General features: G+C 40.6%; 1 protein-coding gene across 16 annotated transcripts in view; it reads right to left on the bottom strand.

Moving 5' to 3' along the window:
- Positions 1-13,094, bottom strand: part of PLCB4 (phospholipase C beta 4) — a 419,557-nt gene that overhangs the window by 82,655 nt on the left and 323,808 nt on the right. For all 16 annotated transcript variants that reach the window (XM_023251457.2, XM_045053870.1, XM_045053873.1 and 13 more), the window contains 5 exons: positions 9,452-9,662; positions 7,896-7,989; positions 4,932-5,011; positions 4,399-4,483; positions 1,569-1,659 (listed from right to left, as the gene is read on the bottom strand). In XM_023251457.2, coding sequence (XP_023107225.1) covers positions 1,569-1,659; positions 4,399-4,483; positions 4,932-5,011; positions 7,896-7,989; positions 9,452-9,662 — 561 coding nt within the window. The remainder of the gene's footprint in view (positions 1-1,568; positions 1,660-4,398; positions 4,484-4,931; positions 5,012-7,895; positions 7,990-9,451; positions 9,663-13,094) is intronic.

The raw sequence follows: 13,094 nt of genomic DNA, 5'->3' as shown, positions 1-13,094 counted from the left end.
ACGTCTCAAGGGACTTGAAACAACCACACTGTCTACACAGGGTGAAGAACTAATGGAGCATGGGTGAAATGCCAAAGTTCTGGTCATAAGTTTGAGAGGAAGGCTCAGTCACTAAGAAAGATGTTAAGGCTTGGTAATAAAGGTGCGTCATTTGAATGTGATATTGAAGCGACGGAAAAGAGATGTGCACAAGCGACTGAAAAAACTTCAGGAACAAATATCTGCAAGTGACAGATATGAGACAATTATCCTCATGTATAAAACTCTGATAAGTCAGTAAAGATAGATGAAGTAATTTTAAAAACGAGAAAACGTGTAGAAGCATATTGTAAATGGTGATATACAAAGAAACTAGTTACCAAAAACATAAATATCAAAAAAACTCAAGTCTCATTTCCCTTCTCCTAGTCAGCCACATATACATATAAGATGGCCAACAGCCAGCAGTAAGAATATCCCTGGAAAGCAGGCATCCTCCTACATTATAGCGAGAATGTGAATTGGTACAATTTTTCTGAAAGACAAAGGTAAATCACAGTATAAAATGTGTATATGCTTTGGCCACCCAACTCTAATTGCACCAATGGATTCCAACGAGAAGCTGCGTAAATGTACAAAATGAACACGACATGTGTCTGTCACTGTCGTTTCTACAGTAATGAACATCCATCAGTTGGGACTGGTCACATGGTACCATATCCCACCTAATAAATTCTGTATAGTGTTTCATACATTAGAATTATAGTTAGCAAGTTGTAACTTTAGTATGAACTTAAGTATACTTAATTGGTTGAGTTAAACATAATAAAAAATCAGTATATTTAACATGATCCCACTGGTATGAAAAACGTACGTCTAAACATATACATGTGTCTACAGTACATGTACGTATGTGTAAAATATTAATTTAGTGCTATTTTATTGTTTCCTTATGTTTTCCTTTGTTGTTTCATTCTCCTATGGTATTATTGCTTTTGTAATAAACTATAAGTACTATAATTTAAAATTTAGAATACCTAGGGTAAAAATACAATGCGATCATACCATTAGTTAATGCTTCACTCAATTAAGAGATGGGCTAAAAGAAAATATTTTCCAAGATTTCCAGGGAAAATGTCTACATAAAATCATTTCTCTCCCTACACACACATATATACATTCACACATTCACTCAGGATCCCTAGATATGTAAACCTCACACAGGCAAACTGCAAAGGGTAATTTTTGAAGAGGACTTTAGAGCAATAAAATGATAAATGCTAGTTCCTTCCATCTCGATAAATTCTAAAATGCCTCTTTCCACTTTCTTCTCGTTTTGCCTTGGGATCACTCCAAATCCTGCATCCTATGAATGTATGAATATGCTTTTCCCACTGCAGGAACGAGTTGATGTGGAAACTGCACTTAAACGTACACGTGGCCACTTTGCTATGAAAAGTATATGTAACACCACGGTGCCCCTTTCGTCCCCTAAATCAGTGGTTTGAAAATTTATTTCACTCCAGACAACTGAATTGTCCAAACACAATGAGTGTATGCCTCATTATTGATGTGTGTCTTTGACTTACTTTTTTCGACCTCAGGTTTCAGCCGTTTATTTTTGATGAGTATTTTTCTTTTGAGGTCATTGGGGGATGGTAAGGGCCTGCCTGGTTCGAGCTAGAGATAAACAGAAAAGGCTGAATTAATGATGTGCTTCACTAGTTTCATTCCCGGCCCAGAATGAGCATGGAAGCCAGTGTTATACAGCCCAATGTCCACTAGATGGGAGTCAGCACACTTTTATGTTTTCATTCCCCAGCCCTAATTAGCCTACTGCATGCAACTTTGCCCTAGACTGCAAACCGGACATCTAGTCTCCCAGAGGTATGCACAGCCACTCCGCCTTCCCCAGTGGGACCTGGGTCTGACCTGGGGTGCTGTTGGGGGAAGGGCTCCTGTTTAGCCTCAGGTCTTGCTCTTTTTATGCATTGGGTAAAGTACACGGGATCCTTGTGATAGCTGGGGTCCTAAGTGCTTTCCCAGGCAGAAGTTGAGAGGCTCCCCTGATCCCCTCAAATGTTGGGGCTGTATTAGTAAGCCTGTTTGCTCAGTAAACTGATGCAACCCCAATACCTGGGATTGTGGTTGTGTGGGTTCAATAAGAGAATCAAGAAGGGAGTGGTCTTAATTACTGAAACTTAACCTCTACTGTGGTTTCGTTTGCTTGGATTTATGTCTGCAAAGGAGATGTCCTTTCTTTTATTACCTCTGATCCACACAACTGTGCCATATCTACTCATCCATTCCCCCTTCCCCCATCCATGCATGGACATACCTACCCACCCATCCACCCACCCATGTCTTCCATGCATCCTTTCATTTTTTTCAAAAGTGATTTTTCTACTACTTATTACATGCAAGGCACTGTGCCTTCCCATGCCTGTGTTGCCTCAAAGCTCTTTGCCCATATTCTGCTTCCTTCAGAAGCCTGCTGAATCTTGTCTATTCCCTAGCAATCTCTCTTGAACCTGGATATCTCTAATAAATATTCAATAGGTTGTAGGCCATCTTCCTTTTTAGCTATGGTTTTATGTTTATGCTCTATGTCTCCCACAGACATTTAGTTCAGGGAGGTCTTACTCCCACGTATATTACCTACGCTTCCCACAACACCTTTCATGAATGTGCATGTCGTTCCATAAAGAATACGGTGGTCTTTCCATGGCAGCAAGCACCTTAGCCCAATCAGAAAAGTAAACAGAGGGTCTACATAAAACAAAAATAACATAAGGGGTGTCTGGGTGGCTCAGTGGGCTAAGCGTCCGACTCTTGGTTTTGGCTCAGGTCATGGTCTCACGGTTCATGAGATTCAGTCCCACACTGGGCTCTGTGCTGGCAGTGTGGAGCCTGCTTGGGGTTCTTTCCCTCTTTCTCTTCCCCTTCCCTGCTTGTGCTCTTTCTCTCTCTCTCAAAGTAAATAAACTATGAACTATAAAATGAAATAAAATGAAATAAAGTAAAATAAAATAAAACTAAACAGGGCTGTTTCTTAGTTTGGGTTCCCTCAGAATCACTCTCAGAGACAAGGATGTGAATATTCCTGTAGATTACTTGGGCAGCAGCCTCAGGAAGGGCCAACAGAGGAGTGGGAAAGTGAAAGAAAGAAGGCAGGCACGGGGGTGCCCCGGCAGGCACGGGGGTGTTATGAGGCGACTTATCACTGAGGGGGCCAGAGTGTGGTCCCCTGGGGAGCCCTGGCAGATGGTGCAGAACAAAGAACGTGCTGCTGAGCAGTCCCTCCTGAGGGAGGAGTGAGGGGCCCAGTGAGAGGGCTGTTTGGTCTCTAGCACCTCAGGCCCATCTCTCACACAGGGGCAGATCAGGCTCCAGTGAGCAGAGGACCACACCTCAAGCAAAAAGCTGCAGGCACAAGCAGCTGCAAGTCAGGCCAGTGTGCAGGGAACAGGGAGGGTTGCAAGGATGCGGGGCAGGCAGCCTGCAGTCAGTAGGCTGAAGGTAATCAGGGGTGGGTGCAAAGGATGCAAATATCCTCATGTCCTATATTTTTTTTCAGGTTTTTTTTTTAACTACTGCAAAGTACTTTATACTTCATCCTGTTGGCTTGCTTCTGCTCATACCATCTTGTGACAGTGGAACTTTACCACTTTGGAGGTTATGGACCCTTGCAAAAATGTGATGAACTCTCTGGAATCAAACTATATACCAAAAAAGGAAAACAAAGCAAACAAACAAACAAAAAGAAACGCAAAACTGTACGCAATTTAGAATGAATTCACAGACCTCACAAAGCCTATCTGCGGGCCACAGGTTACAAATTCTTTGCTTTATGAAGCAATCAGCAGGTGTAAAAATGAAACTCAAAAATGCATGTCTAACACTTTCCAAGTATTTGTTGTGGAGTTGGGACATTAGACTTCAGACTCTTGTGACTTCTTCCATCTAGGGAGTTCTCACCACAATGGTCTTCCATTTGATTTACCTGGAGAGGCTTTTTTAAAAACACCATGCTCAGGCCTTACCTAGATCAATTAACTTAGAATCTCTGAGCGGGTCCCAGGCAAAGGTATTTTTAATCTTCCTTATAGATGATCCTATCATGCAACCAACTAAAGGACAATTGCTGAGTATAGAGTCTCTGCCAGGAGGCATTTTATAAAACTTTAGGACAGAGATCTCAGAAACCATAGAGACCTTGAGACCTTCCAGATTAAATTGGGCTACATGTTTATTTTATGTCTCTCTCTTCGCATCTGTCTGAAGCACAACAGCTTTCTGTATCAATTAATTTAAACAAATATGAAGATCTTTAGTCCTCTAGCACTACTTGACCCTTTAGAAATGAATTTCAAAACAAATCCATTCAGGTTAGAAATACAGTTTGCTAAAAATACATACTGGATGTGATTCAAGTGCTTGTTTCAACAGGAGATCCCCAAATAGATCTTCGCAATATTTGGACATCTTGTACTGTTGATATTTGCTGGAGAGAGAGAACTGGCATTCGTAAATTCAAACATCCATTAACAGTCCAAGAATAAGAGACATCCATTCCTAGATGATTAAAAACTCCCACTCTGCAAAGTACATGCTTGTCTTCCTACGGCTAAGGAAGATGCTCTGTTATATACCACGAACTTTAACTGGTATAGTTTAACAAGTAGATTTTGCCTCCCCAAATAAGAGCTGGTACACAGAATAAAAAATGACTTTCAAGTTCATGAAGTCTGAGATCAAGTACACTGCCAAATCTTCCAACTCAATGGAACCTTGAACAAGGTGTCCAGATCTCTGACCTTTTGTTTTTTTCCTCTTTCTTTTTTGCATAAGATCAAGTGTCCTATTTCACAAAACTGTACAGCATTTAAAAAGATGTAGAGCAGGAGTGGGGAATGGGTAGTAGATACTTAGAGGAGATTGCACCCTTATACCTGCAGTGATTTTCAAAGGAGAGAATTACAGGATATTCGGATGTGACAAACGCAGTTTCCTTGATGGCTTGAATAACATCCTTTAAAGATAAAAAGTGTAAATGAGAGAGGAGCAAACAATAACAACAACACAATTAAGGCACCTGAAACCATTCAGAGACCATTAATTTGAGCTTTTCAGAAAGTCAATTCTGGCAATAAGACCTGGAGAACCCATTCATCTTGCTACTTTCACTAACCCTAACCCTTGTGGTTCCTTAGAGCCCAGGGACCAGTTTATGGTTAATGACCCTTCCCTCCCCACCAAAGTTCTCTCTGACTTTGCTAAAATTATGGGGCTAGTAACGAACAAGAAATTTCATCTAAATCACATGCTGGCTTCTTGCTTGATAATCTGGCAAGACAGGTTCAGAGTTTCCCTTTCTTGCTGAAGGGCAGGTGAGGTTTTGGTACAGCGATTTTCACAGCAGACCACATTTCACCTCTCCCGCCTAGAAAAGAAATGTATTGGTGATAACCTAAGGATTAACAGAGGCTTTTATTGGCTTTCTTCTGTGTTTGGGAGTCTGTTCTTGGCTACATTTCATTAATTTGATGAAGATTCCTGTGAACTGATGTGACATTTACAACATCCCCTGTTTCCTATTAGCCTGATGAAAGTGGTTGGAGGGGTAGGTGACCAGGAAGTGGGGGTTCTCCATGGTCAAGCAACATGTGAGGTAAAACAGGTGTTCTAGATGTCCCTCCCTGAACTAGAAGCTTGGTTATTTGAAATAACCTTTCAATGTGCTGAGCATGTCCTTCCCACAGATGGCTGGCCTTGCTCTCGGCTTTAGAAAGCATGGTTTCAAACTAATGTTTCTTTTTTAAAAAAAATTTTTTTTAATGTTTATTTATTTTTGAGAGAGAGAGAGAGAGACAGAGCATGAACAGGGGAGGGTCAGAGAGAGGGAGACACAGCATCAGAAACAGGCACCAGGCCCGATGCGGGGCTCAAACTCACGGACCGCGAGATCACGACCTGAGCCGAAGTAGGACACTTAACCAACTGAGCCACCCAGGCGCCCCTCAAATTAATGTTTCTACAACCAGAACATCATACTTGGTAAAACTCCCCACATTCTAACTGGCTTGTAGTTAACCACAGGGAAAATCGCATCATTCAGTTAAATGAGAAAATATTTTACAATAGTAATCTCCGGAAGGCCAGTTGAAACAATAATGCCTTAGGTTAGATAAACCAGGGAGTATTTTAGTGAGCTTTCTTACTGATGTGGGAAACAAAGGCAGGAGGAAATGGCATATAAAATTACATTTCCTTATAACCTGCAGCCCATTGACAAATACTTGAGGCAGGCAAGTGTAACAGTTCTCCAGGAACTCCCTACTGTCCTAATGTTAATGCTTTGCTAGAGGGAAAACAACCTTAGCTTGACAATAGCTAGGCCTCCAGTATCCCACGAGTCTTCTTTAGCAAATGAAAATCCTTTGGAATCTTCCCCTTAATTTTACCTCCCCCCAACTCCCAAGTATGTAATCGCTCTCTCTTCATGGTCCAGGGGGCAGCTCTTTCTGCCCATGGGTCCTGTTCATGTACTTGAATAAAATCACCTTTTTTGCACCAAAGATGTCTCAAGAATTCTTTCTTGGCTATTGGCTCTGAATCCCACCACCACTCCAAAACCTCATCACTTATGGCTAAGGTGGTTCATTAATTATTCTTGCTTAAAGTCTCTTCCTGGTAAAAATGTCTATGACCTTGATTGTCCATTTGAGCTGAGCAAGAATTACTCCTTGAGGAGAATTTTGGCTCTTTTCATGGGTTCTCCTTTGCTCACCTCCAAACTGAAAGGAAATAGCCTTCTTTTTAGCTAAGCTTCCTTACTGGGCTCCTTAAATCTCTAAAGAAGACATCAACCCTTCCCAATTTGGTTGGCTGTGCAAACTCATGGCTTCCCACTTGATTATACCCTTGGTACTTCTCAGGGAGTGTAATTCCTTCTCACGGAGCATAATCTTGAATTCACTGCTGCTCAAAATTCACCAGCATCTGACTAAGAGAAATGGTGTGCATCAAGTTATGGGTATAGGGACTAGGCATCTGTTTTTATAAATACCTCTGGTGATTTTCCATACGTAAGCAGAGCTGAGAACCAATGCTGCAGATGTTGAAATAACTATTCCAAATTACACCAAACTGACAGAGATGGATGTACCTGAATATTGGCCAACCACAGCACTGGCCAACTATGGGATTTCATTTTTTTAACTTGTCCTTTGGCAGGCTATCAATGGAGCATATTAAGGAGCATTCTAAGAAACCAACCTCCAAACTGTACAGAGAAATCACCAGAAGGCCAATACTGAAATGCCTGTTTATGTAACTGTAGATTCTCCTCTTTGAGGGTCCATGGGGAAAAGTCTTCTCTCTGGCATCAGGACTGGGAACAACTTCTTTGGACCAAGAGCCCTGTTTCTATTTTCTGAATCTTGTGAATTATGTTTGTCTCCTTGCACTGAATTCTAGAAAGTTTGGGGCCCATTTGTGGTATGGTTTGGCAGTTTATAAGACTTATTATTGAGCATTCATAAACTCTAACCTCATTTACTTTCTTACTCTTATAGGCACTATTTAGAATCTATTTTATTTTCTGTATTCTATTTATTTTTTATGCCAATTTTAAGTCCTTCAGAAATAATGCAAAGTAAGCAAGAAAACAGAAAAGAAAATGAAAGACTTTTTAAAGTAATTAGAATCAGGGGGATGCTGGCAGAGAAAACTCATTATGTAGGACCCTCATGGTGTTATTAAGTAGAGAAAGCATTTCTTGACTTTCTCTTCAAAACCAGAGGAAAGGAATATGAAAGTAAAATGCTTGAGAAAATGAATAATTTGTGTTCTCCACTTCATCTATTTCTACAATAATCTGGAAAAGACTACAGCTATGTGATTTTAAAACTTACCTTAAAAAGGATATCTGTACACATTGCTTTTCCATGAGTTATTATTGGTTCCTGGTCTTCACCTTTTCCATCCCAACAGTCAAGTTCAACACACCTGGGCAACAGAGTGAAATTACAATATTGAACCCTTACCATAAAATAATGTGTGCAAACTGAAAGAACAGACATCAAAATAAGTTGTTTTCTTATATAAGCAGAAAATGGAGGGCACCTGGATAGCTCAGTCAGTTAAGCATCTAACTCTTGGTTTCAGCCTAGGTCATGATCTCCTGGTTCATGGGTTCAGCCCCACATCAGGCTCTGCACTGACAGCATGAGCCTGCTTGGGATTCTCTCTCTTTCTGCTCTTCCCCTGCTTGCATGCTCTCTTTCTCTCTCAAAATAATAAACTTAAAAAATATGTAAGTAGAAAATGGAATGAAATAATATGATTATTTCACGGAGTTTTTGGGTTAAAATCACATTGTATTCTGTACTGAGTTGGTGTCGTTAAAAAGGGACTGTCAGAGATTAAGACAAAGTTGAGATACAACAATCAGTGGGGGAATGAAATTCCAGTTGTGGCAAAGCTACAACAAAGAACAGTTGGGAACAGCTGGGGACATCTGAGTACAGGCTAGGCTTTAAATGATGTGAAAAAATAATTTTTAAAATTTTGTTAGATGAAATGATACAGCTTTGGCCATGAAAGAAAATGTTCTCATTTTGTCAGGTATTCAGAGATAGAAGTGGTGATGTAGGTAATTTCTTGTACAATATTTCCAAACACAAAAAACTGTCATTAAAAATAAAGTACTAGCTATTGATAACCAAAAAAAAAAAATTATAATGTAACTGCGCTTATTTTTCACCTTCAGCATTATTGCCGTATTTTAAACCTCAAATATTTGCCAATTTCTATAAAAGGGAAAACCATTTTCAATAATATTCTCAGAGAATGGCATTTTAGAACTTTTAACATTAAGTAAAGCTAAATCTGCTACTGCTTCTGGCCATAAGAAACTTAGCATGACTTCTTAAAATAGGTTTTTTTTTTTTTTCCTTCAATTTTGAGGGGGATATTTATTTATTTATTTATTTATTTATTTATTTATTTATTTATTTATTTATTTATTTATTTATTTAGAGTGCACAAGTTGGGGAGAGGAGCAGAGGGAGAGGGAACGAAAGATGTAGATAGAGTCTTAAGCAGACTCCATGCTCAGTGGAGAGCCTGACACAGGACTTGATCCTATTACCCTGGGATCATGACCTGAGCTGAAGTCAAGAGTCAGATGCTCAACTGACTGAGTCACCCAGGTGCCCCTTGAGGGGGGGATATTTAAAAATTTATAGTAAAAAATATCTTTTGGCCCATAGGAGAATTCCAGAGCTTTCTGGAACAGAGATTATCTGTTCTTTTTCAAGGTTACAGGACCAACGTAATCTATTAAAGAAAAGGAAAAATGTCCGAAATTTTCACGCTGAACAATACTTCCTATTTTTTAGAAAAAATAAATTAAATGGAAAGCCATCATATTAAAAAAAAAAAACAAGAGGCATCCTGAGGTTCTGACCTGCAACCAGCCAGGAGAACCTGTCTGTACATTTCTACGGAAGACTTTCCACCAAACTGTCGGCCAGTGAGATAGGTGTTATGGGAAGAACTGATGAAGTAGTGGGCCAGAGGATGGTCCATTTCTTGGTAAAGTTCTAAACGATCCAGGAAGACAGGGGCATTTTCATCTGACATCAGATATCTGCAAAACCCATCGCTTGATATGAGGCCTAGGGGAAAAAACAAGAGTTAGTAGACATATGGCTCTGAAATACAGAGTTGAGACAGCTTGAACAGGAGTAAAAACTTCTTCTCAGTCTCTTCCCCAAGGACCTTCATCCTTCAGAACTGGAACAGAGCTGCACACTACAAGGAACCTAATGCATTCCACAGGCAGGTGGCTTTTGTAGGTATGACGGCAGAAGCGCACGGTTCCCTAAGCGCAGAAGCACAGCTCCAGGTGTGGCGACCAGGGGTCAAGGGGACCTTTGTCAGTTCTGCTTCTATCACGCACGCCTTATGTTCCTGGGTCTCAACCTCCTCTTCTGTCAAATGGGCATAAATACTGACCACACCTGCTTTCCAGGATTGTCCTGAATGGTAAATGAGAATACCTACAAGAGGGGCTCCTAAAAAAGTAGAAAATATACAACTGTAGGGCACTACTGTTCTCACTGGACTAGAGATGGAATTAATGGACTCTCTGGGTTTAAACAATTCATTTCTCCTATAAAATAGGGTGTGGGACTGATGAGAAGAGTATGCAGTAGGCATTGAAATATTGCCCCAAGAGCCCCATTGTTCATTTCAGTCACACTTTTCTGATATAGGGCAGGTCCCTGTGGTCTTCTCAGGAGAAGCAATTTATATTTCTGCATCACAGGGTGCCTGGGTGGCTCAGTCCATTAAGCGTCCGACTTCATGATCTTGGGGTTTTTGAGTTCAAGCCCCGCAATGGGCTCTGCACAGACAGCGTGAAGGCTGCTTGGGATTCTCTCTCCCTCTCTCTGCCCCTCCCCCACTTGGGCCCATGCATGTGTGCACACACACTCTCTCTCTCAAATAAACTTAAAAAAAAAAACCTCTTTCCATCTCTTACCCTGTCAACCATCAACTGCCTCCGCTTTTTGTTTATAGCTAAGCATTTGCAAGTTATGAACTGATTTCAGGCTTGCAAAAAAGAACATAATAATAATGTATTAAATAATAAATAACTATGGACCCTTACACCACAGCTTTGTAACATTTTACCTTACTTGCTTTACATTTCTCAGAGGAATATATAATTACAGATGCCTTTGCAGCACCCTGTGTCCCTGCTCTCCATTCCAGTCCCTCTTTCTGCTCCCTTGTAGACAACCACTTCCTTTTTGTATTTAACATTCTTAAAACGGCTTTGTAACTTTACTACATATGCATTTATTCTAACAATGGATAGCTGTGAATATTTAAAAACTTATATAAAAGACATTTTATTATTTGCATATGCAACTTGATCTTTTTATATTTTCTTGAACTTATTCAGCTCTTGAGGATTTATTTTTCCCTGAATAACATAGTAGTGTGTATAGTAGTAGTACGTTGTGTTGGGCACGTGTAACGCGTGGTAGGTCCGTGTATGAATATACTAGTTCGTTGTCCATTATTCTGTTGACAGATATTTAAGTAATTTCTAACTATAAAAACATACTACAATAAAAATTTGTGCAGCCCTCCTTGGGCACACAGCCGTTCTAAGAGCAAGTACTTTTTTGAGCTGTCAGCACAGAGCCCAACGCAGGGCTTGAACTCATGAACAGGAAGATCACGACCTGAGCCAAAGTCGGAGGCTTAACCGACTGAGCCACCCAGGTGCCCCCTAAGAGCAAATACTTTTTAAGGCACTGAGACAGATAAAGTGATGGGAGAAACAGACAAGCCCTGCCTTCATGAAACATATTATGGGAAATAAATTAACAAATAAGTATAAGTATAATATAATGTTATGCAAGTGTTAGAAGGAAACAGAAAGCAGGGAATGAAGGTGATAAAGAGTGACCAGGATGCTCTATTAGATACATGGCTAGCAAAAGCCCTTGTGAGGTCACATTCACAGGTAGGGAGCAAGCCACATGCACATCTTGGGGAATGCTATCCCAGGTAGAAGGATCAGCAAATGCAAAGACCTTGATGTAGGAGTATGTGACTGAGGGGACAGGTAGCTGGGAATGAGGCTGGAGAGGAAGCCAAAAGCTACATTGGTTGGACTTAAATCTTTGCTAAGTACTTTGATTTTTTTTTTAATGTTTATTTATTTTTGAGAGAAATTGAGAGACAGAGTGTGAGCAGGGCAGGGGTTAGAGAGAGGGAGACAGAATCTGAAGTAGGCTCCAGGCTCTGAGCCTTCAGCACAGCTGACACAGCTGTGGCAAACACAGCTGTGTTAAGCACAGCCCCAATGCGGGGCTTGAACCCGTGAAGCAGGAGATCATGACCTGAGCCAAAGTCAGACACTTAACCCACTGAGCCACCCAGGCGCCCCTTTGCTAAGTACTTTGGATTTTACTCTGCGTTGGGAAGCCTTTGGCGGGTTCTGAAGAATGGAATAATGTGATTGGATTGAGTTTTTAAAGGTTTAGTCTGGCTGCTGTGTGGAACATAAACTCTATGGCACTGAGTAGAAAGAAGACTAGTTAAAAGTCAACTGGCATTGTCTAAGAGGACCTGATGTATGCTTGGATACTCTGATGAAGGCAGAGATGGTGAGAAGCGATTTATTCAGGACTTATTTTGAGGCTAGATCTTGTAGGTTTTGCTGATGGATCAGAAGTGATGTGAAAGAAAAAAAGAAGTCAAGGAAGATTCCACGAATTTGGGGTTGAAGATTTGGGTGAATAATGGTACCATTTTCCAGGCTGAGAAAGGAACAGGTCTTTGGGCAGGGAGAGTCAAAACACATTGTACATATACATTTGAAAGGCCCATTTAGTATCTGAATGGAGACTTCCATCATAGGTCTGTAGTTGGAGTCAGAGGTTATGAGTGGAGAATTTGAAAGCTATGTGTGTACAAGAAACATAAGCCATTGGCCTGGATGAGTGCACTTCCTCTGACATCCAGGGCTGGGAAAGATATGGGTGATTCTCTATTGTACATACCTGGAGGTGGAAAGGCTGGGAGGTAGGAGTAGCCTATCTTCTTTTTTACAATTATTGCCAAAGTATTATTCTAGCTGGTTATTTGGACCAATTTACATTCCTCCCAGAAGTTTATATCTAAGAATGCCTTGTGCACCACATTCTCAATCATACTTGATAATGACAGACTTTAAACTTAGATTCTGTCATTTGTGAAATGATGAAGCTATGAGTTTTAGATGTGTCAATGTAATTTCATGGACTTTTAGGACTTTAGAAATAATGAAAGACACATCTCTAGCATAACATTTATCACACTGCCAAGGAACTGCTGGGCCTTGTCCTTCAACAGATCACAACTGCCTTACTTACTTTTGAATCCTCAACATCTGGCACAGTGCTTGGCACCCAGTCAGCCCTCTACACATTTTAAGAAATGAAAGCAGAGGGGCTAAATACTAGTTGAATGACTGAATGAACCCTGAAAAGTTACAAGCAGAGAAGCTGAGGCCCAGGAATATAGTCCCTTGCTCAAGGTCACATAGT

The sequence above is a fragment of the Felis catus genome, chromosome A3 (assembly GCF_018350175.1).
Source record: "Felis catus isolate Fca126 chromosome A3, F.catus_Fca126_mat1.0, whole genome shotgun sequence".
Classification (NCBI taxonomy): Eukaryota; Metazoa; Chordata; class Mammalia; order Carnivora; family Felidae; genus Felis; species Felis catus.
Note: the sequence above shows the minus strand (reverse complement) of the source record. Positions and strands in the feature narration are given on the sequence as shown.